The sequence below is a fragment of the Parasteatoda tepidariorum genome, chromosome 7 (genome assembly GCF_043381705.1).
Source record: "Parasteatoda tepidariorum isolate YZ-2023 chromosome 7, CAS_Ptep_4.0, whole genome shotgun sequence".
In the NCBI taxonomy this organism is placed as follows: domain Eukaryota; kingdom Metazoa; phylum Arthropoda; class Arachnida; order Araneae; family Theridiidae; genus Parasteatoda; species Parasteatoda tepidariorum.
Window position 1 is genome coordinate 54,479,377 of NC_092210.1, and position 25,284 is coordinate 54,504,660.

Consider the following 25,284-nt stretch of genomic DNA (forward strand, 5'->3'; position numbering starts at 1 on the left):
GATAAGGACTTCAATTGAAATGCATGCATTGTATTTTTATAATTGTTGCAAGACATTATTTATTTAAAACATATAAAATGCCTACGGAGCAAAACCGTGATAAAATTGTTGCAAAAAACTTTATTATGCATTTGATAATTATTTTGCAACGTTTATTTTCAATTTATTCTTTTTTCATTAAGGTTAAAGATTACAAGATTACACTGAAATTTAAAATTTTAATCAGTAACACCTGGCATTTTTCAACCGGAAGTTAAGTAATCGTATCAAAACGAAGCCTTTAAATGTAGCGCACATTATTTTTAAAGATTAAGTCTTTTCAGTCTTTCATCTGCAAGCATGAAAATTGCTCTGTTGATCGCTGGTTTGGTAGCTGTTGCCTTCTCTGAAGAGGTTCAATTAAGTCCTACGCAAAGTGCAGGTAATATTCAGTAACAGTTCCTAATTTTTAACAATAGATGCGTAGTTAATGGGTGCCTATTTGTGAATTCTTGAAACATACGGATTCTTCAATCCTTATAGTTAATGAAGTACATTGTGAAAAAATGTATGGTCAAAACTACCAATTTATGGTAAAATTTACCCTGTTTCTGGCTCTTTAAAAACACGAAAATGCTCTGTAGTTTTTGACACAAGCGCTTTGGTGATTGTTTTGGAAAAATTTACAATAAAATTTCGTTTTATAATATCTGATAACATTCGGTAAATGTGGTAAAATTTAGTAATTTTTTCATGGTACCTTAAAGAATGTCATAAAGGCAATTTACCCGGTCAATTATACTTTTATTTTGTGTCCTTTACCATATGTTTGGTTGTAAGAGTTAAAGTTTGGAAAATAAGAATTTCCGATAAAACAGAATTATTACCAAATGCCTGCATGAACGGAAAAATTACCAAATGAGTGGCTTAAATACTGTATAATTTGGTTTTTATTACCTTAATTATGCTTTTTTTTTGTAATCACCCCACAGTTCAGTATTTTTACTAGATTTTTTTTCCGCATATAGAATTCATTTATCTTATCATATCTATCTTTCCGTTCCTGTCTCTTGAGAATATTCATTTCAAATTAATGACTTAAATTTTACTTTAGTCTTATGAAATATGTTAAAAAAATCTATGTTATTTTATGCATTAAGAAAGCATATAAAGCATTGCTAAGGAAGGCACTACACACAGCAAATAATAATTTTAATACTGAACATTTTTTTCCACTAATCAGATTTTCATATGCTCAAAATTAATTCTTAATAATCCATAGTATTAATCGAGAGAATACTATTTTTCAGCTTTGATAACTAATTAAGTTTCGCAATCAATAACAAACGAGTAATTCTGTGTTATTCAGATCCAGGTTACTTTTGAAAATTAGATTGTCTTAATTTTGTGTTCAATAAAGTACTGAAACTATAAAAAAATGGTATATGCAAAAGGTTAACTGTAATCGTTAAATTGTATACACAATATGTTTACACTTAATTATATAACTAAAAATTAAAGGTTTTCAATAATAAGTACAGGACATTTAAATGCATTCAAACTGCAATTTTTGTACCTCCAGTAAGTTATAGATCATACAATTTGTAATGCTTATTTTTCTCATTTACTTAACTTTCACATACAACGCAGTTCGTGAAAAAAATAACTTTCATTTAAAGTAAACAGGAAAATGTGGAGACTTTATTCTTAAAAAAAAGTGTAAAATGATTTTTTTCGTATTAGCATTTTCTGTAATTTTCAATTCTAAAGCAAAACTGTGTTAAAATCAAAAGTAATTATGTGGAGCATTTTGATTTTAAAATATTTTTGGAATGATCTATAAAATATGACCAAATAGATTGATCTACTGTAAGGATGATAAATAATTTCACTATTATAAATAGGTTTTTCCTAAAATTCATTTAAAATAATTATTGAAATTATAATAATTAATTAATTTCTCTCTTTTAGAGGCTAGATTGGCTCTTCAAAATCCTGATTTGTTCGATGGGGATATAGCTGGAGAATATGTGAGCATAAATTTTAGAAAAAAAATTTCATTTTTAAAGTTTAGCAAAAATACATAAATCTGAAGATTAATTATGAGTTTAATATGTTTTTAATTTTTTCATGTTGGTTTGTTTGAAAATATTTTTTGCTATTAATGTTTTTGTTATAGAGAAAAACACATGCTTTATAATCTATTATTTAAAATTCCACATGTAACTTTTGATGACAACACTTTTTCAATGTTTTGTATTGTGTGATGTTTTAAATTTAACTGAATTAAGTATTTTTTTTAATAATTAACGAAATTACTTTCAGTAATATTTTTTACATTATTTAGTTACTTACGTTAGTATTTTATTGTGTTCAATAGAAAAACGCCTGCTTATCACAATTTCAAAACGCTNTGTCTTTGATGATAATATATTATGTCTTTGTGCTAGAACATTGTGTTCATTGGCGAGCGAGCGTAGCGAGCCTTGGTTCACGGCGTGAACCACATAGGATTGCGTAGCAATTCTCGGGGGTTGGCGAGCGTTAGCGAGCAGGGGGCGGAGCCTCCTAGTGTTTTATAATCTATTATTTAAAATTCTACATGTAACTTTTGATGACAACACTTTTTCAATGTTTTGTATTGTGTGATGTTTTAAATTTAACTGAATTAAGTATTTTTTTAATAATTAACGAAATTACTCTCAGTAATATTTTTTACATTATTTAGTTACTTGCGTTAATATTTTATTGTATTCAATAAAAAAACGCCAGCTTATCACAATTTTAAAACGCTGAGAAATACGTAAAATCCAATCGCAAACATTTTTAAATAAATTTTTGCTTCGAAAATGTTATTGTGAAAATAGAATTATTAACAAAAACCCAAAAAAATGAAGGATTGTTTGATTAGATTCGAACTTATTCTCTTCAGTAAAATTTCGTATAAGTCATACACTAGATTACTTTCCATTCAATTTTTTGGACATGAGTATCCTACACAATTCTAGTCCGTAATAACCTCATGCAACTTTAATGCTTGATAACCCTACCCCGAATTCTAGTCTCAAAACGTCCTATGCAATTCTAATGCTTGATAACCCTACCTAGTATTCTAGTTCCTAATAATCCTACACAATACTAATGCTTGATAACCCTACCCCGAATTCTAGTCTCAAAAAATCCTACGCAATTCTAATGCTTGATAACCCTACCTAGTATTCTAGTTCCTAATAATCCTACACAATTCTAACGCTTGATACCTCTACCTAGTATTCTAGTTCCTAATAATCCTACACAATACTAATGCTTGATAACCCTACCCCGAATTCTAGTCTCAAAAAGTCCTACGCAATTCTAATGCTTGATAACCCTACCCCGTATTCAAGTCTCTTATAATCCTACACAATTTTAGCGCTTGACAATCTTTTCCAGAGTTTTAATCCCTAATAATTCTACACAATTCTAACGCTTAATAGCCCTACCTAGTATTCTAGTTCCTAATAATCCAACACAATGCTAATGCTTGATAATCCTACACAGAATTCTAGTACCTAATGATGCTATACAATTATACAATTCTAATGCTTAAAAACCCTACCTTGTATTCTAGTCCCTAATAATCCTACACGATACACAAATATAAGTCCCTAATAATCATACACTATAGTGCATATAGTGCAGGATGTATAGTGTATACAGTGTAGGATTATTCTAGACCCTAATAATCCTACACTATATACACTATACACACAAATATAATACTTCTAATGCTTGATAACCCTACACAAAATTCTAGTCTATTAATTTTTTTTTCAAAATTGCTTGTGAGAATACACTGATTTAATTTTCTTATTATTATATTTATTATATTATAATATTAGACTCGATTATTGTCCTGGACTATTAATATTTTCTTTAATTTGATTATTTCACATTTGATTAAAGTTTTAAACTGAGTTCCGTTTCATTCTATTTTTTCGCAATTATTAGTTTCTGCTAGATTTTGTTCTTAACTCAGTTCTTGAATTTTATTTGTATAAGTTTTGTATAATTTATTTCAGTTATATTTTATTCGACTCTGCTAATTATGTTTCATTTTGTTCTCTTAATTGTGCTTGTGTTATTAAATTACATTTTGTTCTACTTATTAATCCTTTATTATGTTTGAAGCTATATTTTTCTACTTAGTTCTACTTGATTATTTGTTTTATAAATTTCGTAAAATATATTTTAATTTGAATTGTACTTTGCATCTTTTGATCATAATGATAAAATAATATAAATATACCTAAATTTATATAAAGCAAATATTGTAAGAATATTTTGAAAAAAAATATCTGGATCAACTTTTTTTTTCTTGCTCTGCATATTTTTAGGACGCTGATCGCAATGCAATTGCTGGAAACCATTATAGGTGGCCAAATGCAAGAGTTCCTTACGTCATTGATTCTTCATTAAGTAAGAATGTTTCAAGCAGCTGTATTAAAATTAAAATGCAATTTTGCTTCGAAATATAAAACTTGTGTTAGATAAAAATTATAATATTCGGATCGATAGAGTTAAAAAAAAATGAAGTGATAGAAACTTTAGTAAATAGGCCTTTGAATAATAGCGAATAGTGTCAGTTATTTATATGGTCTGGTGTTAGGATGAGAAAAAGAAATAAGTCATTCTTGTTATGATGGGAAAATTTTAGTTATGACTAGTCAAACAGTGCTTACAGTAAAAAATTCAATGATCATGCTTGAAATATTTTCGAATGAGCTGTAAACTATTTATTTAAATCAATTTTCAACATTTTTAGAAATAAAGTGTTAAGTTTTCAAACGTTTTTAAGACATATTACTTTCATAGCTGAATAAAATATTTTTCATTGATCTGAAAATAAGTATTAAGATAAAAACTAAATATTTATATTTAAGAGATATTATTTAAATACAGTCCTATTCGTAGCTTTTTATTAAAAATCTGATCAAATTAAGGGTTATTTTAAGAAATTATTAACTGGGAATTGTTTGCAGGCTTAAGCACACTGTATTCACCAATAAATATCGTGGAACCATTTGATGTATGAATATTTATTATTCATTCCAGTGGTGAAAATGCATGTATACATCATTTCATTTATCACTTATTTATCAGTTAATCAGTAGGAAGAATACAAGATTTGATTTAAAATCGTTTTATTTAAAGAAAACATCTGCTTAGTCCATATAGGGCAAATGTGTACCTATAGGCCACACATCACTACTGAGTTATTATACCAATTACTCCGATTAAAACATTGCGTAATTATATGACTGTTTTATAAAAATTGAAGTAAATTTAAAACATTAACTTAATTATTGCAGAAGGAAATTACTTTGAACTAATACTAATAATTTGTATTCACACTTTTCAAAAGTATAAAACAGCCATATTTTATACGTAGTTTTATCTAAGAATTAAACGTATAGTGTATTCTAAAAATTGTGTTTAAAATGTATATATGAATTAAATGTATATTTTTATATTTGTAAAGGTAACGCACATGGCGTCATTCAGCAAGGTATTAATGACTACCACATGCATACTTGCGTCCGATTCGTACCCAGAACAAATGAGGCCAACTACATCAGAGTCTTTAAAGGACAAGGGTAAATATATAACTTATATCAAAATATTAGCAGAAAAAAATTTGAAAAGGAAATTTTTTATGAACTTTAGAAAATTCGTAGAAAGTTCATTTCCGTAAAAAAATCATTCCCCGAACAAATGAGCCCAACTACATCAGAGCTTTTAAAGGACAAGGGTAAATATGTAACTTATATCAAAATATTAGCAGAAAAACATTTGAAAAGGAAATTTTTTATGAACTTTAGAAAATTCATAGAAAGTTCATTTCCGTAAAAAATCATTGCCCGAACAAATGAGCCGAACTACATCAGAGTCTTTAAAGGACAAGGGTAAATATATGGCTTATATCGAAATATTAGCAGAAAAACAATTGAAAAGGAAATTTTCATGAATTTTAGAAAATTCATACAAAGCTCATTTCCGTAAAAAAGCATTCATTCTGCAAGGTATTAATGATCACAGCAAAAAAACTTATATCCGATTTGTTCCCAGAACAAAGCTCAACTACATCAAAGTCTTTAAAGGGCAAAGGTAAATACATAGCTTATATTAAAATATTAGCAGAAGAACATTTGAAAGGGAAGTTGTTTATGAATTACAGAAAATTCTCTTTTTACTCATAAATAATGCAGACTTCGGCAAGCGGACTATAAAGGCAGAGGATAGCTAATGCTGTTTGGAAAATACATTTTTTTCGCTGAAATTCTGAAACAAACGCTATGAAGTATTATTGATTTTATTTTTCTTGATTAAAAATTTTGTTAAAACGAAATAGTTATAGATTTTATTTGTATAGATTCTACTATGAAACTACAACTATCAATTGAAGATCTAGAATCGTTGTCAAAATTGAAATTAGAAAGCTATATAAATAATTATTTGAGCACAGACAAAGAAAAGGCTATTGAAATCTGATGAACCATTGTTAAGAAAGATGGTCATGAAACTTTTAAATCTGCCAGATTGCCGATTGTGCTGTATTTCTAGCTATCGTTTTTCAACCCTTGTCTGTTTTTATGTGTTTAATTCCATCATTTTCATTTGCGAGTCGTTAAATTTCTATATAATTTCCTCAGTTGAGTATTAATTTGCAACCTTACAGAATGTATGTTTTTTCCCCACAAGTATTCTAAAAATAAATATTCTAAAAATAAAGTATTCTAAAAGTAAAGTGATTACAAAACTTTCTAGATATTCAAAAGTTCCTTCACTGGCATTTCTAGTTAGCTTCACTTCATTAGCTTCACATTCACTTTTTACTAAAAAAACTACTTCGAATTTTAGAATCCTATCATTTTTCAAGAATTTCTTGTAATCTCTAATAAATATAACTTTTGTGAAATATGAATGCAATTTAATATAATTCCATTCTTTAAACAGGTGCTATTCACATGTGGGTAAAATAAACGGGCAGCAACAACTATCTCTTGGTGACGGATGCTTGTATGTAGGTACAGTGGTCCATGAATTCGGGCATGCCCTTGGATTTTACCACGAACAAAATAGATCAGACAGAGATGACTATTTGATAATCTATCTTGAAAATATTCAAGATGGTGAGTTTGAAGTTTTAGTTAATTGATTTATTTGATTTCCTTAAAAGAACTAAATATTCTGATTCATCATTTCATTTAAAACTAAATAGTACATATTGTTATTATTACTTTAACCATTTGAGTGTTTAATGTTTCCAAAAGTTTGGAGGATGAGTTCTACGAGTATAGGATGTACTCTGGTGGTGTACCAAATTTAAAAAGTGCAGCCAAAATGGTCTGACAGTTAAAAACGTTTCCTGGTGTTAATTGGGTTTGGGAAAATGCCTGCATCGAGTAGTATCTGATGGACATTTTTGTAGATATCTTCACGTCTTTGAAGTGTCCTGTAAGGAGTCTTGCTATTGCAGATATGAGACTTCTAGGAGAGTTAATGGAGGAGAGTTAATGGAGGATTGATGGGGGACCAATCCAAGTCTCGGGCACTTTTAGCACGAACATTTGCGTATTCATATGCCTACATGTCCATATAGGCAGGAATCTACTGGAAGATGCAGTTTTAATTATTTGCTTCAGAAGGTTTTCGATGCCTTGGGTTAAATTTGTTTCCCAATTACATATTTCTTCTAGGACTTATTTTGAGACAGAGAGGATGGACTGTCCTTTAGTCTGTAGTCAAAAAAATACGCACCTCTTTTATTGCAATTAGTTTTATAGTGAAAATCGAAGCAATTTTACCAGTCGGAATTTTAATTTCTGTTCTTTCATCAGAAGAGTGGGCAATAAGGGTACGTGCCTCACCCCTATTAAAGTTGTCATCAACCGAGCTATCTTTTCTCTGGGAAACTTATTTGAGTGTGTCACTGCTTTTATGCAATATCACCTGATTGAGTTTTTTCTTTGAGAAAGGTTAGAAGGTTTAAGAAGAACTTGGTATTAGTAAGTGGTAGGAAAAAGTTCTGGAAAGATATTTATAGAGGAATTCTCAAGAGACATATTTCTGCTAATGTCTTTGTAAAAGTGCAAATTTGATGATCTGTGGAGTTTTCGTTTCTATTCAAGAGTAAAATCTTTTAGGTAGAAACAAAAGGGTTCTACAGATCTCACACTGACTCAGTATATTAAAATATATTATAGTATTTATTGTCATTTAAAGTTTAATTAAAACCAAAAGTTTTATTATAATTAAAAATTCTATCGTAGTTTACAAATAATTTATTTGCTAGAGTTAAATATCAATTTATCATTTTTACATTAATCAAAAGTTCTTTCGTAACCAAAATCATTATAATTCTTTTTTCCGAGCAACCTTTGCCAGATTTTCATAATAAGCTTTTTGTTGTAATAATAATAGTTTGGTCAGAATAATGTACTCGATTAGATAAAACAATACTTTTAACTATTCGATCAAGAACTTCTAGTAACCATATTTCAAAAGCCTAATAAATTTTAATATCGGTATTATTCAAATACAATTTCCTGAATTGTATTATACAGATATCATGACAAGATAATAGGCTTATTTCAGCTCAGGAACTTGGATTGCACAAATAATATTGTAAAAATCGCCCCAGTTCAGGAATTTCCTCTAGTTTGCACTTAGTTACTTTTATTTTATTTAAAATGTATGCTTGAAAATTTCATTCCTATGAAAACAAATGTTATTCTTAATATTAACTAATACCAAATCATCTATGTTATTGAGCTCAATTTTTTTCTTTTATTATGCAGGATTGGCATTTGCTTTCAAGAAACTTGCACCACATGAGAATATCTTATATAATGCCTTCGACCACGGTTCCGTCATGATATACGGCAACAAATCTTTTTCGAAGAATGGGCAAGATACCATGAGAGCCAAAAACGGGCAGAAGTTGACTGACCCATACAACAAACCAGGGATGAGCAGAGCTGATATTGAAAGAGTCAGAAAAATGTACAATTGTTAGTTATTGTGACTAATAAATAGAACATAATAAAAAAACAATGCTTTATTTAAGTTGCTTCAAGTTCAGTCATTGCTTCATTACATAAACTTTTCAAAATATTTACTGAAAAATATTTGCTTTTAAAATGTTGTAATAGAAGAAAAGTGTTGCTGTTTTTAAGTGAATACCTTCATAGCAGACTAATAAATGGTTGTAAGTCAAGAGGAAATAGTTGTTGAGGTCCTGAGATTCCATTATGTACCGGTGTTGCAGTTCACCCAGCTTCAAATCAATTGTTCCCAGCTAGTCTGTTAAAGTAAAGGCGTTCAGCAAACTGCGCCTCACATTTAAATTCTTCGAAAGTTAGTTTCTAGTAAACTCATTTCTTTCAAGTCTCTTCGTCCTTTTAATGCATTGTAAGAGTTGGTTCCGATATAACACAGTTTTATGAATGAATTTTATGTTCTTATTTGAATTTGATCTTAGGAATTTGAAAAAGCGTAATTCACTCGTCTTTTTTACCTTCACATCTCGGGCACTTAATTTCGAGATTTAAAATAAAATCACGACAATAAGTAAGTTTAATTAATTATTATTGCACAAGTGAGAGTTGATTTAATTTTCTGTCTCTTAGATGTTTGTAAAATACCATGATGAATTCGTTATTAAAGTTTTTAGTACAGCATATGTTAATATTAAAAAATTATATGCTAATTATCTCAGTGGCACCTTTGCTGGATAATAAAGCAATTTAAGAATTTCGTCAAAATCAATCTGCGCACCTATTTGAGATTATGGATTATGTGAGCCAATGTATTTCTTTTGTAAAGGTCTGTACACCAAAACTTAATGAACTTTAACTGTTATAAACTTTTTTAAGTTAGAATAACCAGATCTAAAAACAGTAAGCATTAAATTTTAAAGCAAAAAATAATTATCAGAAAGAAAATTAATTTAGCTTAATTAAAAGGTAACAAAACCAAGACAATGTGTATTTATATTAAAGGTTAAAATGGATCTTTACATTAGTACTTAATTAGTATTATTATTTATTAGTATTATTATTATTCATTAGTATTTAAAATCTACTCTAGCTTGCCAACAAGTTTAATTTAACTTCTTTAAGTCTAGACGAAACAATTTTGGTAAGCACTTTTTTGGCTTTGAAATCTTTTATTTTCTTAATATTGATGATGAACTGATCACTGTCTTAAATGTGTGTAGTCAGATATATATATATATATATATATATATATNTTCTAGGACTCAATCTTAATGGTTCGAGACAGAGACTTCAAATATGCTAATTAATTAGTGCAGATGATATTTTAAGTTATGAAATCAAATACAAAAACCTACTTTAAATAAACATACATTTTTTGAATGGATTCCGATTTCTGACCCCTGAAAGTATAGGGGGTTGTCGGAATCTGGAAGATATGGTCCCAATAGTTTGTTCAGGAAAGCTCTCCAAAGTTTTTATCCTTAATTTTATTTATTTATTCACAGTATTTCGCCATATCTTGTGCATATTTTAAGCGAATTAAAAAAATTTGTGCACAGTTCTAAAATTTGTTTCTCAAAAGAAAATGCCAGGCAAAATATAAATTTCAGTAAATAATTATTATTTATTATTATTTTATTTGATAAGAGTAAAAAAATTCAATTAGCAGGGTATAATGTTTTTAGATCATTCTGAAGTATCTAAATTTAAATAGTACAACACAAAATTTGAACAAAATTGGTTGAATAGTTCCTGAGAAATAAAATTTTTATACTCGCTTTTCTAAAGTTCAATCATGACTAGAAGAAATATATTCATCCCTTTCTTCTTAATTAAGCATCATAATCTCCAAATCTATAAGCAACTTCTTTTCTATCAACATAATGCATATCATTATTATTTTTTAATAAATAAACACAAAGTCGTTAACTTTTATTGAGTTAACATTTCAAGAAGTTTCAAGTTTAATTCTTGAACATCTGAAGACCGTTGTTGAAATTCTGATTCACTGAGGGGTTTGTTTTGTTGCTAAACTTTTTGATTTTTTATACAACTTTTATCTTATTTCAGAAAATAAATAAAAGAAAACTTTTCTCTTATTTCCTTTTACTTTTTTCATTTTCTGTAATGAGTTTGGTAATATTTGAATTCTTACCAAAAACGTAAAATTTTCACATTCCTTGAATAAAACACACATAGCTAATACTATAGTTTTAGCTATTTCTTTAAGTTGAGATACGTTTTAGATAGCTTATTTCTTTCGTATTGTCAAGCACAAAACCAATTTAATGTTAAATCAATTTTAACTTTATGCTGAAATAGTTCAATAATAGACGACATACAGATTGTAAGACTTAATGATATTTTTCTCACTTGAAAAACCTGCGAAAAGCGGTTTCATGCAACATTTTTATCACTTTTTGTAGAAATTCTAAAAATAAGATATGTTAATAAAAGAGTAAAAAGAAATTTGAAAGTTACCTTTGCATCTTGAAAAAGTTCTATTAACAAAGAAAAATTCTTTTCGAAATTAATTTATAAATTTCAAATAAAATATTCACTATTCACAGAGTGATTATACTATTGCACATGTTAGTGTACATTAGTGTTGCTAATCTACGATATCTTGCACAAGATATTTAGCCAATAAAAAAGAAAGTTATTTAATACGCCCACTCTAGTTTCACGTCCATACTAACCCCCATTTTCCCAATCATGAATGGTTTTTCATCTTATTCACTGATTTAGGAAGCACATAAATATAAATTACACAAATAAAATATGCTTCTTAGGATGCATTAAATACGCAAATATATATCAAGTGTTTGTAATACAATGTTTGTAATACCAATACACACAATAAAATTCTAAAAATGATATAAAAAAACATCTTCTCTCAAACTATAGGAGTTTAAATAAGAAAAAGATTAAAACTAATAATTGACAATTAATTATAAAGTATAGTTTTCATAAATTTTATCATGTATGAAAATATTTAGAACTGTGAAATATTTACTTCTGGGTTGTGATAAATTGATATATGCGTTTTAGAATTCAAAACATGTTACATTTTAGTTAAATTTACCATTCTTTTTCTTATTGAAATCAAAGATCTTGTTGATAGTATACAAACATTCGCTCTGACCTATTAATGCAAGCTGTAAAGAGTCACTTATTTTCTCATGGAAGATAACAAACAGGAAACGTTTTCTATTGGGCAACAACTGAAATTTAAAGCTCAATTTCAAAGTAACAGCTCTCAATATTCAAATCTTTCAATACAAACATGAAGCCTCTAATAATTGCTTGCTGTTTGTTAAGTATAGTTTTTGCTGAAACTCAAATGAGCCCTCAACAACGAGAAGGTACGTTTCATTTTTATGAATAATTCGCACAATAGAGAACACACTGAATAACTTTTAATTTAATTGTGGGATTTTTAATTGTTTGAATTCAGTCTTTATAGTTTCAAAGTTTAATCTTAAATATACAATAAAATTACTTCAGGGGATGTTTTAAGTAAAGAAATCAGAAACATAAACGGAATTTTGTAAAAATAGAACTTTTTTTCGGAAAATTTATATTCATAACCCTCGAAATACGAAAGGTAACCGTAATCGGTGAAATATGGCAATTAAGTACTTTACAATTTTTTTAAAAGTATTTTTTAATTACATTATCAAAAATAAAAGCGTTGTTTCTTACAAATCATAGAAATAATAAAATTCAAACCAAAAATCTTTAATATTTTAAAAAATTTCTTGGCAAAAGTTTTGCAGGCTTTGAAAAAGTAAAACGCCTATTTTTTAAAAAAAAATTGCTATTTTGAAATAAAATTGTAAAAAGCTTATAAATTTGAAACAGAGATATGAGTTTAACTCAAAATGTTTGTGAAATAAATATTTAAGGCCTGGAAGACTGCACAAAAGGGATAGACTATCTCCTAATATCCCTTTCATTAGGTGCTAACAACTGATAAAAATTCAGCTTGTCCTTAATTTGTTCCTACAAAAGTCCTTCATTAACTGGGCTAATACGAGTGATGGTTTTTTCTCAATATGAACTTTACCAATAGATTATTGTTTATTTATTGACTGTATCGTTTTTTTTCTTCTCTTATTTTAGAATTTATAAGCTACTGTTTTGAAAAAAAGTTATCTTACTGTTTCACCCGTTATAAATGTCTTTTTAATATCCATTTCAGTTATTTAGGAATGCCAGTTAAGCCAATATTAGAACTTAGTGTGGTTAGTGAAATTTATCTTTAAATTGAATAAAAGACATAACGTAAGTAAAATTTATAAGATTTATCAAGTTCGTAATAAAAACATAAAGGAAGTTACAGGATAAGTTTTTTTGATATTTGGCAAACACAATTATTGGCAAAATCTTATTGTGATATCAGGATAAACACAACATTTAGTTAAATATATGCATTCATACAACAATATCAAAAATTAACACCTTCGGAAATAGCGAGGAACAAAAATACACAATTTAGAATTTTTAAAAGCGTTTTCAAATCTTTGATATATGAGTATCAGTATGCTTTTTTTGAAATATTCCTTTTAGATAAATGTATTTTTTAAAAACTATTCTATTATGCAATCTATAAATTTACGTGAAATTAATGTTTTAATTTTGTTATTAATTCTTTTTTCAGAAGCTAAACTTGCTCTACAAAATCCTGATTTGTATGATGGTGACATGTTAGGAGTAGATGATGTAAGCATTTCAGTATATTTTAAGGAAAATCATGTATTCTTTAGTTATAACTTTATCACCCTATAAAGAGGGTGATTCAGTAACATCATCCTTATTTAAATTTTTTTACGGATTTTTTTCTGCTATTTACATGTTAATCAGCAATCACCGCTTTAAAATATATTTTTATAAACCCTGTAACAAATTAAATAAAACTTAAACGTTGGAAATCTGAATTTAAAAAGTAAAAAAAAAACACTACTTAAATCTAACGACTCACAATTGAGGACAGCGAATCTGAAAAATTAAAGCAAATTTCATTGCTAAAGGAAAGGGAAATGAGTTAATCGAAAGTTTCTTGAAATATCTTACGAAGTAATCTAGTTTGATTACTTGGTGTTAACAAGGTGATTCTGATGAACATAATTGATTACCTTATGGTAATCATGTTTTTCTTTCTATATTTTTCCTCTAAGGGTTTGAACAAATTTAAAAAGAGTTATTGTTTTTTTCTTGGCTGGATATAATTTTCTTTTATTACCGATGATTAACACTTGAACTAATTATAAGTTCACGACTACCTATATTCAAATCTGTAGCCTTGCAATTGTGAACCCAACTCAGAAGACCAGAGAGCTCCTGGATTAAATATCGGAACAAAATGGTACGATTAAAAATATTGATTAAACTGATTTTTAAGGTTTCCAAAAAGTGTTATTAAGGGCAAGGAGTATAAAGCGAAATTATATGTTTTGTAAGAAAATTTTACTTATTTTAAAATTGTTATTTTCAACAGAAATACTTTCTCATATTTAATAGTTATATGTGGACATCAAATAGTTAAATGTAGCCATCGAATAGTTATACGCTCTTGCAACAAACACAGTGAAAAAAGTGAAGAATTAGATGTCAAGTTCTGTTAAATATAAATAGTGAATTCACAGCGAAGGGCTTTTTATTAACCAGACCTGAAAGCCATGTATATAAAGGTAAAAGAAGATTCGCGAATTGATATTTAAATGAGAAACGTCCCATGTTGATGAAATTATCTTGAACGAAAATGTAACTCAAATCCTTCAATGAATTTAAATCACCTTTTTGAAGCCAGATCCTTTGGTCAATATGTTATCTTTAATTTTAGAAGAATGGTAATTTTATCGAATTGGATTTAAATTTCAATGTTAGCTTAATTTTTTGCATTCAGATAAATTCTTCTCGATCTCATCAATCTATTTTAACAGTTTTAATTGCAAGTTGTGATTTGCGCAACTTAATAGGAAAATTCTCGCCCACCATAATGCATTATAATGATTTGGCGAAAGATATTTTCAGCAATAATTACAACTAATGTGTGTTTTGGATATGAATCGTTACGCAAATTTAAAATTTTTATTTCTAAAATAGCCATTTTGCATGAATTATAAATTTGAATATAAGCTTAGATATTCTTACATTTTACTTGCGCAATAGAAAATGATAATCAGTAAGTTTATTTGAACATTAATTATGGAAGATAATCCACAAATTTATTTGAAACTATTGGGTTTAATTTTTTTTATTTGTATCTAACATTAAACAAAAGTTTATAAAATTAAAAGTATAATTTAATTGTAAAAATTTGCTTATAAACTTACACTTTTGTCACTGTCGAATGATGTCATATAATTGTCATATGTTTCTATTTGGTTTTAAAAGTTTCAAATAAACATTTTTCTTTTCTTTATATTATTTTTATAGAATCTCGATCGCAATGCGATTCCTCCAGCTCGTTACAGGTGGGCTGATGCTAAAGTACCATACATCATCGACAAATCATTAAGTAAATATTAATCATTTTACTAAGAAATTTTTTGTTGAATGTTATTATTGTTTTCTGAAATTTTTGACAATAAACGAATTTAAATAGTTTTTATGCTAAAAATATAAAAACTAATGAGTAATCTAATCTCTTAGTTCTTTTAATTTTCTTTTATATTTAGTGCTTTTAAAGTTTAAGTTATACAAACCATAAAAATAACAAACCGAATACTACGAAAACTCGCATACTTCAAATAGTGTTTTTGCTACGTTTTGAAATACTTAAAAATGCTCTGAAATATTTTGACTTATTTTTAATTATTCTATCTCATTTAGAAATATATTTTCCGTAACTATCAACATTTTGCATTTACGTTTCCTGAAAAGTTAGAAATGTTGGTAATATTTATAACCAGAATTATATATTTTAAATCTAACGCATTTAAATTACTTCTAAAATCTCTGGAGATTTTTTTTTTATGTTTAGGAATATTAAAATACTTTGGTTTCATTATGAAAATATTTGATTATGTAAAAAATCATTTTTGGTAAGTTTTAATGTTTAATATTTTTAAAAATTAGCTTTTCTCTTTCCAAGAAGAAATTTGTAAGAGAATAGCATAAATAGTCATAATCCAGAAGATTTCTGAATCTATAGAAATATCCATGAATATGAAGTGTAAGACTTAAATAAGGAATTTATTTCATTTCTTTGTGACAAATTAACAATACTTTTGCTTTGCTTGTTAGAAAAATGTATAGTATTCGTTTTAAGGTTTTGCCTGAAAACCAGGCATTTATAAAATCTTGTTATTTTTTTAATTAAAAAATTAAGTGATGAAAGTATGAAAATTAAGTCACACAACTGCAATAGCATATTTTGTAACCTGCCATATTTTAATATTAAAAAATAAAAAAATAGCTCTATATATCAAGGTAATACTTAACTATTCAGTTTTTTGCCTCTCTTAAAAGTTAGTTTTGTTGGAGATGATTAGTTTTCGAACTCAATGATTTATATGTTTATGTATGATGTTTAGAGAAAATATGTACAAGCGCTGAATATACCTAACACATTTACAAAAGATATATTTTAAACTAGAAAAAATCTCTCTAAATAATAAACTTACAAAAATATACATAGATAGTAAAATAAAATATTAACTTTCTTTTTGTTCATGTTTTTCATGTTTTCATGTTTTTTTATCTCTTTTTTTTAAGAGGACAGCACAGACATTATAAAAGAAGCTTTTGAGAATTATCACAAAAATACTTGTGTAAGATTTGTTCCCAGAACAACAGAGAGAGACTACATCAAAATCTTTGAGGGAAAAGGGTAAGCGCAACGCTTTATCTTTTCCTAGTTTATTATCTTACACAGGAAAGCTACTAAAAAAAGAGTTGTACAAAAATATCGGAACATAAAATTGACGTTTTAAGATATATTTAAAATATATTTAAAATATCTAAGATATATTTAAAATATCTAAGACATATTTAAAATATCTAAGATATATTTAAAATATCTAAACTCGAACTAATTTGAATTGCTAAGTCAGAATTGTTAGTTAGATTTACAGAGTAACAGAGATTGACTGCTGAATCTCTTTTCTGTCGAAATCGCATCTCATACGTTTTAAATTAGTCAAATAAAAAAAATATTTTTAAAGTACCTAAACACGAATAAATTTGAATAACAAAGTTAGAATTGTTAGCTTGATAGTAGATAGTATCTGAGTAACAGATTGAGGTTTTAACCATTTCTCTGTCTGTGTCGCATCTCATACGTTCGACATTTTTGTGCCCGTATGGTCCGCGTCGCACGTCATGCAACGAAGAGAAAAATTGCATTATTGAAAATGAGTTCGTCGCTACTTAACCGTCTTTTTAAATCCAGAGATTATTTTTGTATTTTAGAATATTGTTACGAGATGGTGCTGCACCATCTCTTAGATGTAATCCCACTTTCTTCACAGTTTCTGCAGTGAGGTTTTCCACCTTGAATAAAAATCAAAATCATTTCACACTGTCAGTACTTTCGCTTTTATTAGTGTTATTGTTTCAGTTTTGCGGTAAATGTGACTGAAAACTATCTTGGGCTGTGATGCTCAAGACTGTTTTAACGGTAAGGTTAGAAAAATTATTTAAAAAAATATTTTTTACTTAATTGTAATAATTATTTTGTGCCCATATTTATCTTGAACGCCTTAAATTAATAGAGTTAATAAATATGCTATCGCAGTGTATTTATTTTTGAAAAACAAATTCATGCATTGCAGGGAAAACTGGAGATCAGTGGATGGGACTTCACATATTTCATTCCAATAAGTCAAGCAAAAAACTGCTTGCTGACAAAACTATTTTGCATTTTTGAATTTAGGATAGAACATTCATTAATTATCGTAAAAAATGCGTTGTTTGCGATGGAAATTCGACAGAGAAGGGATTAAGAATACTACTTTTTTCTATGAAAATAATCATGCAAAAAAAATTCTAACAAATATTTAAAAAAATTATTTAGGATAGAACATTCATTAATTATCGTAAACAATGCTTTGTTTGGGATGGAAATTCGGCAGAGAAGGGATTAAGAATCTAACCTTTTTTCTATGAGGGTAATCATGCAAAAAAAATTTCTAACAAGTATTTAAAAAAATATGAGCGGAAAAACGTCAAGTTAATGAAATTAAACTTGAAAGAGGTTGTCATCAAAAATAGAGATTAGCTTATAGAGCAAAACAAAAAGCGGTTTATACTAAATTTAAAAGAAATAACTATGACATTTTGGCCTTTGGCCTAAATATTACCTTTAAAAAAATGCCTTTTTTAAAGGTAATATTTATGTATAAATTTTATTGCTTTCAAACTTCAACTTTTAACAGTGAAATAATAATTAAAATGTTGCCTGTCAAATTGGCTTTAATTAATCTGTTTCAATGCATGCATTTGAACAGAGAGTAAAAAAAATAATAAAAAATTAATTTGAATAACTTTTGATCTGAAGATCAGATTTTTACGTAATTTCTTCTAAACTAAATAGTTTAAAAGCTTCTTTTATATATTCCAATTAGTTATTGTAAAATATTAAGTAAATTATATGAAGCCAGAAACAAAAAAATAAATTTAACTTTATAAACATAACTTTTTTTGATGGATTCGCGTTAGCGACAATCAAAATATGAAATTAGCCGTAATCTGAAAACTATGGTTCCAATTGCTTAGCCAGAAGCTGGTCGTAAGTTTGTGACACTTAATACTAGTTTTATTTTTTGTATATTTCTCCAATATAAATTTTTCAAGCTAATCAATAAATTTTGCATAAAATTGTGAAAATTTTTATCATTGTAATTGCTTTTGTCGTATATTTAATAATGGTCAAAAGCTTTTCGAATTGCAATCACTGAAAGTTTTTGGATTATTTTAAACTATGCAAAACTAAAAGGTCAAATCTAAAATTTTTGAGAAATCAGTAAAACAACTCAGTTCCAAAATTTGAGGAAAAAAAATAACACTTTTGAATTTTCATTTATTTTACGAATTTATTGTTCAGCAGACGTTATTTTTAAATTTTAGTATTTTATCATTTTAAATTATATAGTTTACAAAGATTGTAAAAATTAATTGATGCGACACGAATTGTGCATCATTTAAGCATTTATTTTTCAGTTACTCAACCTATTTTTATTTACTTTTAAGGTGTTATTCCGCTGTGGGTAGAATAGGTAATCCACAATCATTATCCCTAGGCGATGGGTGCATGTATGTTGGTACTGTTATTCATGAATTAGGACATGCTTTGGGTTTCTATCACGAGCAAAGTCGTTCAGACAGAGATGAATATCTGATCATCTACTTAGAGAATGCAGATGAAAGTAAGTTAGTACATATATATACATACATATATATATATATATATGTACATGTATATATACGTATATGTATATATATATATGCGTGTGTGTGCGTGCGTGCGTGTGTGTGTGTGTGTGTGTGTGTGTGTTTATATATATGAAGGACATGCTTTGCTATATATATACAGAGAGAAAGAGAAAGAATATTTTACCTTAATGCATATACCTTAATATATATTATTTTATTTAGGTATGCAAAGAAATTTCCGTAAGCTTGCACCAAAACAAAATATATTGTATAATACTTTTGATTATAAATCTATCATGATCTACGGCAACAAGGCCTTTTCTAATAATGATAAAGATACTATGGTTGCAAGAAACGGAGAAAAACTGTTGGATCCATACGAAAAGCAAGGAATGACAGCATCTGATATAGAGAGAGTCAGAAAAATGTACAAATGTTGATAATTTTGGAAATTAAAAAATATAAAATATTTGTGCTGTTTTTATTAGTTGCACAGTGAGATAAAAATAGACAAAAAATTTAAAACAGTTATTTGGTTTCTAAGACATTCTTTTGGTTCGAGTCTTATTTTTGTTATGAAAATTATTTATAAACTTATATATTATTCTATATATATTATCATTTATAAAATACCTTATTTATTATTTATAAAATCTTATTTATAAAATCTTAATATGTGTATTATGGTAAGACGAAAAGAAGTAAAGTTTTTATTTTTAAAATAGTTAATATGCCAAAAAGATAAATGAGGAAAGAAGTAAATCAACATAAAAAACTTTTAAACTCAATTGAACATTTTTCTGATGTGCTAAAGCCGTTGAAACTTAAAATCGACATTCTGTTTTTTTTCTTCTTATTTTATGGTTTAAAAAAAAGAAGTAAAATAAAGCACAATTTCAAAGTATTTTGGTTGCACGATATGTTTGAAAAGAGTAAATTATCCGAATTATTTCCAGTTTTTTTGCCTTAACCAGCTTGCATCTGCAATTCGTCTTACAGGTAAGATTCTCAGATTACTTAAGGAGCTTATTAATTTGCGCTTTTAAAAAAAAAAGCTTGTAAACTTTTATTAGTTAGTTAAAATTTAAACTACACTAAATATACATCTTAAAATTAGTTCGTTTTAGATTAAAATTGATCATTTAGAATAAAAAGTGATGCGAATACGTTTTCCTGACCTTTACTCTACGAAGCATGATAGTAAGTGCTATTCTGGTACCAGCCGTAAGCAAAGTATTAAACCTTTCTAAATGAATCAGTTATCTGAATAAATTGAAATTATTCTCGTATTGAAATAAACGTATTGAAATGAAGGTATTGAAATGAATATGTTATCTGAATATGTCGAACTGAATCAGTTATCTGAACAGGTCAAAAATGTTATCGGAAACAAGTTTGAATCAATGACCTTCTTGTCTAAATCATATCTGAATATCTTACCAGAATTAATAAAACTGTTATCTGCAACATGCCTAAAGTAATGCTTCAGCAATAGAAAAAGTGGTGCAGCTTTTGCATTAAACATGTTTGAATGAATCTGTTATATAAATCATATCTGTATTAATGAATCTGATAGTTGTTTTTTTATGCTTAGTAAGATCTGATTTAAGTCGAATTTTATAAATAAACCTCTAACTGACATACAACTTATTCAACTCAATTCCAATTTCTTTCAATCCTGCAATTTCTGCAACTGTTGCATGCAAAATAATTATGCTGACAACTACCAGAAGATTAGAACTGTAATCACTGAATGAGTTTCCAAAATCTTGAATTACCACAGTAAGCGACTCGACAATTTTTGGAGCAGTCATTTGTGAAGGCTTTCGCTTCATGGTAACACTCAGATTTTTTCATCGTCTCCGTCTTGGTAAAATTAAGGTCCCATCTCAGATCCAGACAAAGATGACAAGCAATACAGACACCATCCAGAGATGTAAATAATTAGGGTTTTCTAGTAGTCCTACAACTTTTCTGTCACTTTTGACTGATGCACTATTTTCCTCATGGGTTTGATATCGAAATAGCAATAACCGATTTGATTTTTTGACAACAAACTTTCCTTTTATAATTTTTTCATAGGTAGAGATATGATGTTCTTTAAGTAAAATCATGTTATTTAAATTATCAGCAATCCATCGAGGTATAATGAGTGTGATCGATAGAAAAGAAGCAAGGAACAATACTAGAGAGTATTTTGACATATTGCTGAAAAGATACTTCTTGTATTGCTCTAGCAAAAGTCAATAAAAAATCCTCTTGTTTTAGAACAATAAACCAGAATCTTAGTTGGGGACATGTGAAAAGTAATCCGTTACATCAAATGACTTATCTTGAATGGAATTTAATAATCTGTTTTCCGTTAGCTGTATCCACTGTAAGCCTACTGAATTAGTAAGTATAAGCTACTGACTATAATTTGATGAATTCTGCGGGTGCAACCTACTTGGAAATCCTTTACAGCAAAAAATCCGCTTTTACAGCTGTTGTAATATTGGCCCGAACAAATGATTCACCCCACTTAATTTCATATTAAATATTTCCCAGAAACTTGAGAATTGACATCTCGATTTGAAAACCAATAGACATTATTATAAGTGTAAATACTTTACCATTAAATAATCCATAAAATTTGATTTAAACAGGCATACTGTTAAGAAAATAAGTCATATATTTTAAAGTAAGGAATAATACATAATACTCTATGTGTAACACTCTGTCTTTTATCTAGTAACAATAATAATAGTCAAGCATTGGAAAGGGGTTGAAGAGCCGTAGGAAGCAAGTAGCATACATTGCTTAAAATAGAAAGCTGCGTGCATAAAATATTAAATTTAGTCTTTTCCTTAATATATATAATTCAAAATCGTCAAAAAACATTGAAAAAGGGCACATCAAAAAATTTCAGAGGCCATCATTTTGAACGTCAGCCATTATTGTTATGACGAAATCTGAGATGAATTCCTGTCCAATATTAAAGCTTAATATGTGTGGTATGTGTATTCTACGCTTCCATTATAATTTTTTTTTCATTTCTTACAGTTTGTATCAATCCTATCCGACCGAATCTAAAATGAATAACCCTTCTCATATTTTAAGAGAGCGATTGTATAAATATACCATAGTAGAAACCTTACGTGTCAAATTCGTTTCCTACTACATCTGTAATTTAATAAAAATGTAAAGAAAGAAAAAAGTAAGTTCTGGTCAGTCAAGAGGAAACTATTATTAGGAACTATGGTCATAAACAATGGATTATGAACTATGTAACTATTTGCTTCGTACCATGAATTACTTTTTTCAAAATATAGAATTGCAAACAAGTAATGGTTGAATTAGCTATAGTTATGGAGAAGGGAAATTGTCCTGTCATAATTTGTTCCCAAATTGATATTTTGAAGAAAAAAAATCATAATTTGACATTTCACAATTTACTCTTGGTTTACTTGAACTCATTTTGTGCGTTATTTAAATTATAAATTACTGACGAAAGAGAATTTGATTTGTCATGGAAAGCTTCTCTTGGAGTACATCGTCCTCTTAACAACACGACCAGAGATTATATGATGCAACAAATGGTAAGCTACGAGGGTAAATGGCAAGAGAATTAGAAAGAAAGTTGGGATTACTAAACTTTTTTTTCAAGCTGTATAAGATCAGTTTCAGTTAAATTAAAAATTCATTTGATGAAAACTACCTGTAAAAGTTTCTTTTTATTTATAAAGGTAAGGAAGCTCCCAGGGGCAGATTGGCGGTCACTTCTCTACTTTTTCGACTTTTGCCCCTTGTTTCTAACACGCTGCGCAATGGGTACCCATTGAACTAATAATTATATTTCAATGAATTTAAATTTATTTCACTTTATTAAATCATGAAATAAACATACCAAATAATAGCGTGTCGATAATGTAATTTAAATAATATTAAAAAATTTAGAAAAGGCTTAATATTGTAACTTCTTATTGTAAGGCGCGATGTCAGCCCATTTATTTATTTATTATTACTTTTCTTTTACCTATAACTTTTTTCCTACATACTGTAAAAAATTCCTGACCATAATGCGGCAAAATCCAGTTTTACCGGAACATGCTACCGGCCAAAAGTCTGATGTAACTTAATTTTAATAGTAATAATAATCGTGAAATCACTGAATCACTTTAATTAAATAAATGTTACTTCAAAATTTACGGTGCAATATTTTACGGTAAAATATATATATTGCGGATGATGCACTTGAAGTGCCGGTACTTTAAACCGTAATTTGATCCGGAATTTCTTACAAAGCACCGTTTTAAAAATTAAAAAAAAATTTTTTTTCGCCCCACTCTAACATTTATTTCTTCGCTTTTACCATGAAAAAAATAAACTAATAGGGTTATATTAAATATAAATAGCTCTATGGAATAAGCAAAATAAGATATTTTTTAACTAGACAAAAGTTGTACTAACCTGTATAAATTAATCGTAATAATGTGAAGAAGAAAACCCCATTATTTTTCAAAACGTCTATGGTTTTACTTATATTATAATATATAAAATGTTCCGTAACGTATCCCCTGAATATATATTTTAATATATACTTTTATAATCACTGTCAAATATAAAGCCGAAAATTATAAAAATTGGGAGTCGATAGTTAATATTGGAAAAGGAAATTGCTATCAAAATCTGTCAAATCGCTATCACGTTAAGTAAGTGTACAAAACCTACTTGACTGTAAATGGAAACCACGAAAAGTTGCGAGCTGATTATTAGAAATATATATGAGTTTTATTTCATCCAGATTGCTTAAAAACGTATTATTTAGAGAATCATTATGCCACTGAGTATTTCTAGGGAAAAGTGGTAAGACCCAAAGAAATTAAATTCAAAGCTAATTTTTTTCATGTATCCGAATGGCGAGTATTTTAATTTCTTACGAAGTTCTGTCATTTTTTGAAGAAAAAAAACTCATTTGCAAAAAGAGGTACACAGCTAACTTTTTGTTTCTTCCTTACTAGCCTCGATTTTTCAAATTCTAATACTGAAAGAGAAGGAAATAATATTAATGGGACATACTTACTTCTCATTTCAATTTCTCGGAATTAAATCAAAGAAGAGACAAAAATGTACTAAAATGAAATACATCCGAGTATCAGATTCGTATTTATGTACTAGAATGAAACATCTGTATATTAGATTCGAATTCATGTATTAGAATGAGTCACATGCATACTAGATTAGTATTCATGAATTAGAATGAAAAGTCCGNCAGGTCAATATAGCGAAGAATTGATGTTCCTCTTCGCAATTATTCATGTGGGTTCCACGAAGTGCCCGGAATCTTGGACAGTGCTTAAGTAGATGATCAATGTCCTGTCTCACTCCACAGTAATTGCATGAAGCTGATTTTTTGAAATATTTTTGTTGATAGGTCCCGAACACTCCGTGGCCAGTAAGGAGCTGGTTTAAATAAAAATTGGCCTGCAGGCGCTTTATGCTTGGGTCTTTAAAAAATTTATAGGTTATGTACATGAATAAAACATCCCTATACTAGATTCGGATTCGTGTATTAGAATGGAAGATTCGCATTCGTGGTTGGATGAAGCAGTCGTTTACTCGATTCGTTATCGTGTAATAAAATGAAAAATCAGTATTCTAGATAAGTATATAGGAATGAAACATCTGTATACCAGATTTGTAAATTAGAATAAGACATCCGTATACTATATTTGCATTCGTGTACTTGAATGAAACATCCATATGTTTTCCCAGTGTACAACAGGTTACTATTATCTTTTTCATTTTATTATGCGGCAAGAAACCCTGTTTTGGTAATAAATGGGTGGTTTACAGGGGCATTAAGAGCAATTAGCATATTCGTAATCATTGCTTAAAACTCCTT

At 28.1% G+C, this 25,284-nt stretch overlaps 2 protein-coding genes across 3 annotated transcripts in view; both read left to right on the forward strand.

Moving 5' to 3' along the window:
- Nucleotides 1–25,284, forward strand: part of LOC107443118 (astacin-like metalloprotease toxin 5) — a 464,016-nt gene continuing 438,732 nt past the window's right edge. The window contains exons 1-6 of one of the 2 annotated variants that reach the window (XM_071183457.1): nucleotides 1–421; nucleotides 1,951–2,009; nucleotides 4,356–4,437; nucleotides 5,501–5,615; nucleotides 6,976–7,151; nucleotides 8,820–9,071. In XM_071183457.1, the coding sequence (XP_071039558.1) occupies nucleotides 340–421; nucleotides 1,951–2,009; nucleotides 4,356–4,437; nucleotides 5,501–5,615; nucleotides 6,976–7,151; nucleotides 8,820–9,037 (732 nt within the window). In that variant the 5' untranslated portion in view covers nucleotides 1–339 and the 3' untranslated portion in view covers nucleotides 9,038–9,071. Of the gene's footprint in view, nucleotides 422–1,950; nucleotides 2,010–4,355; nucleotides 4,438–5,500; nucleotides 5,616–6,975; nucleotides 7,152–8,819; nucleotides 9,076–25,284 lie in introns of those variants that run through there. The other variant, XM_016056887.3, reaches the window with a different exon arrangement.
- On the forward strand, nucleotides 12,240–19,869 carry LOC107443126 (astacin-like metalloprotease toxin 5). Its single transcript, XM_016056894.3, has 6 exons — nucleotides 12,240–12,385; nucleotides 13,684–13,745; nucleotides 15,462–15,543; nucleotides 16,743–16,857; nucleotides 19,218–19,393; nucleotides 19,623–19,869. The coding sequence occupies exons 1-6, from the start codon at nucleotides 12,307–12,309 to the stop codon at nucleotides 19,838–19,840; spliced, it is 732 nt and encodes a 243-aa protein (XP_015912380.1). The 5' UTR covers nucleotides 12,240–12,306; the 3' UTR covers nucleotides 19,841–19,869.

Bases quoted from the DNA above. Each gene is read 5' to 3' on its own strand.
- LOC107443126 (XM_016056894.3), top strand. From the start codon at position 12,307: ATGAAGCCTCTAATAATTGCTTGCTGTTTGTTAAGTATAGTTTTTGCT. The intron at 15,544-16,742 runs GTAAATATTAAT...CTTTTTTTTAAG, and splicing joins CATCATCGACAAATCATTAA to AGGACAGCACAGACATTATA. The intron at 16,858-19,217 runs GTAAGCGCAACG...TTTACTTTTAAG, and splicing joins AAAATCTTTGAGGGAAAAGG to GTGTTATTCCGCTGTGGGTA.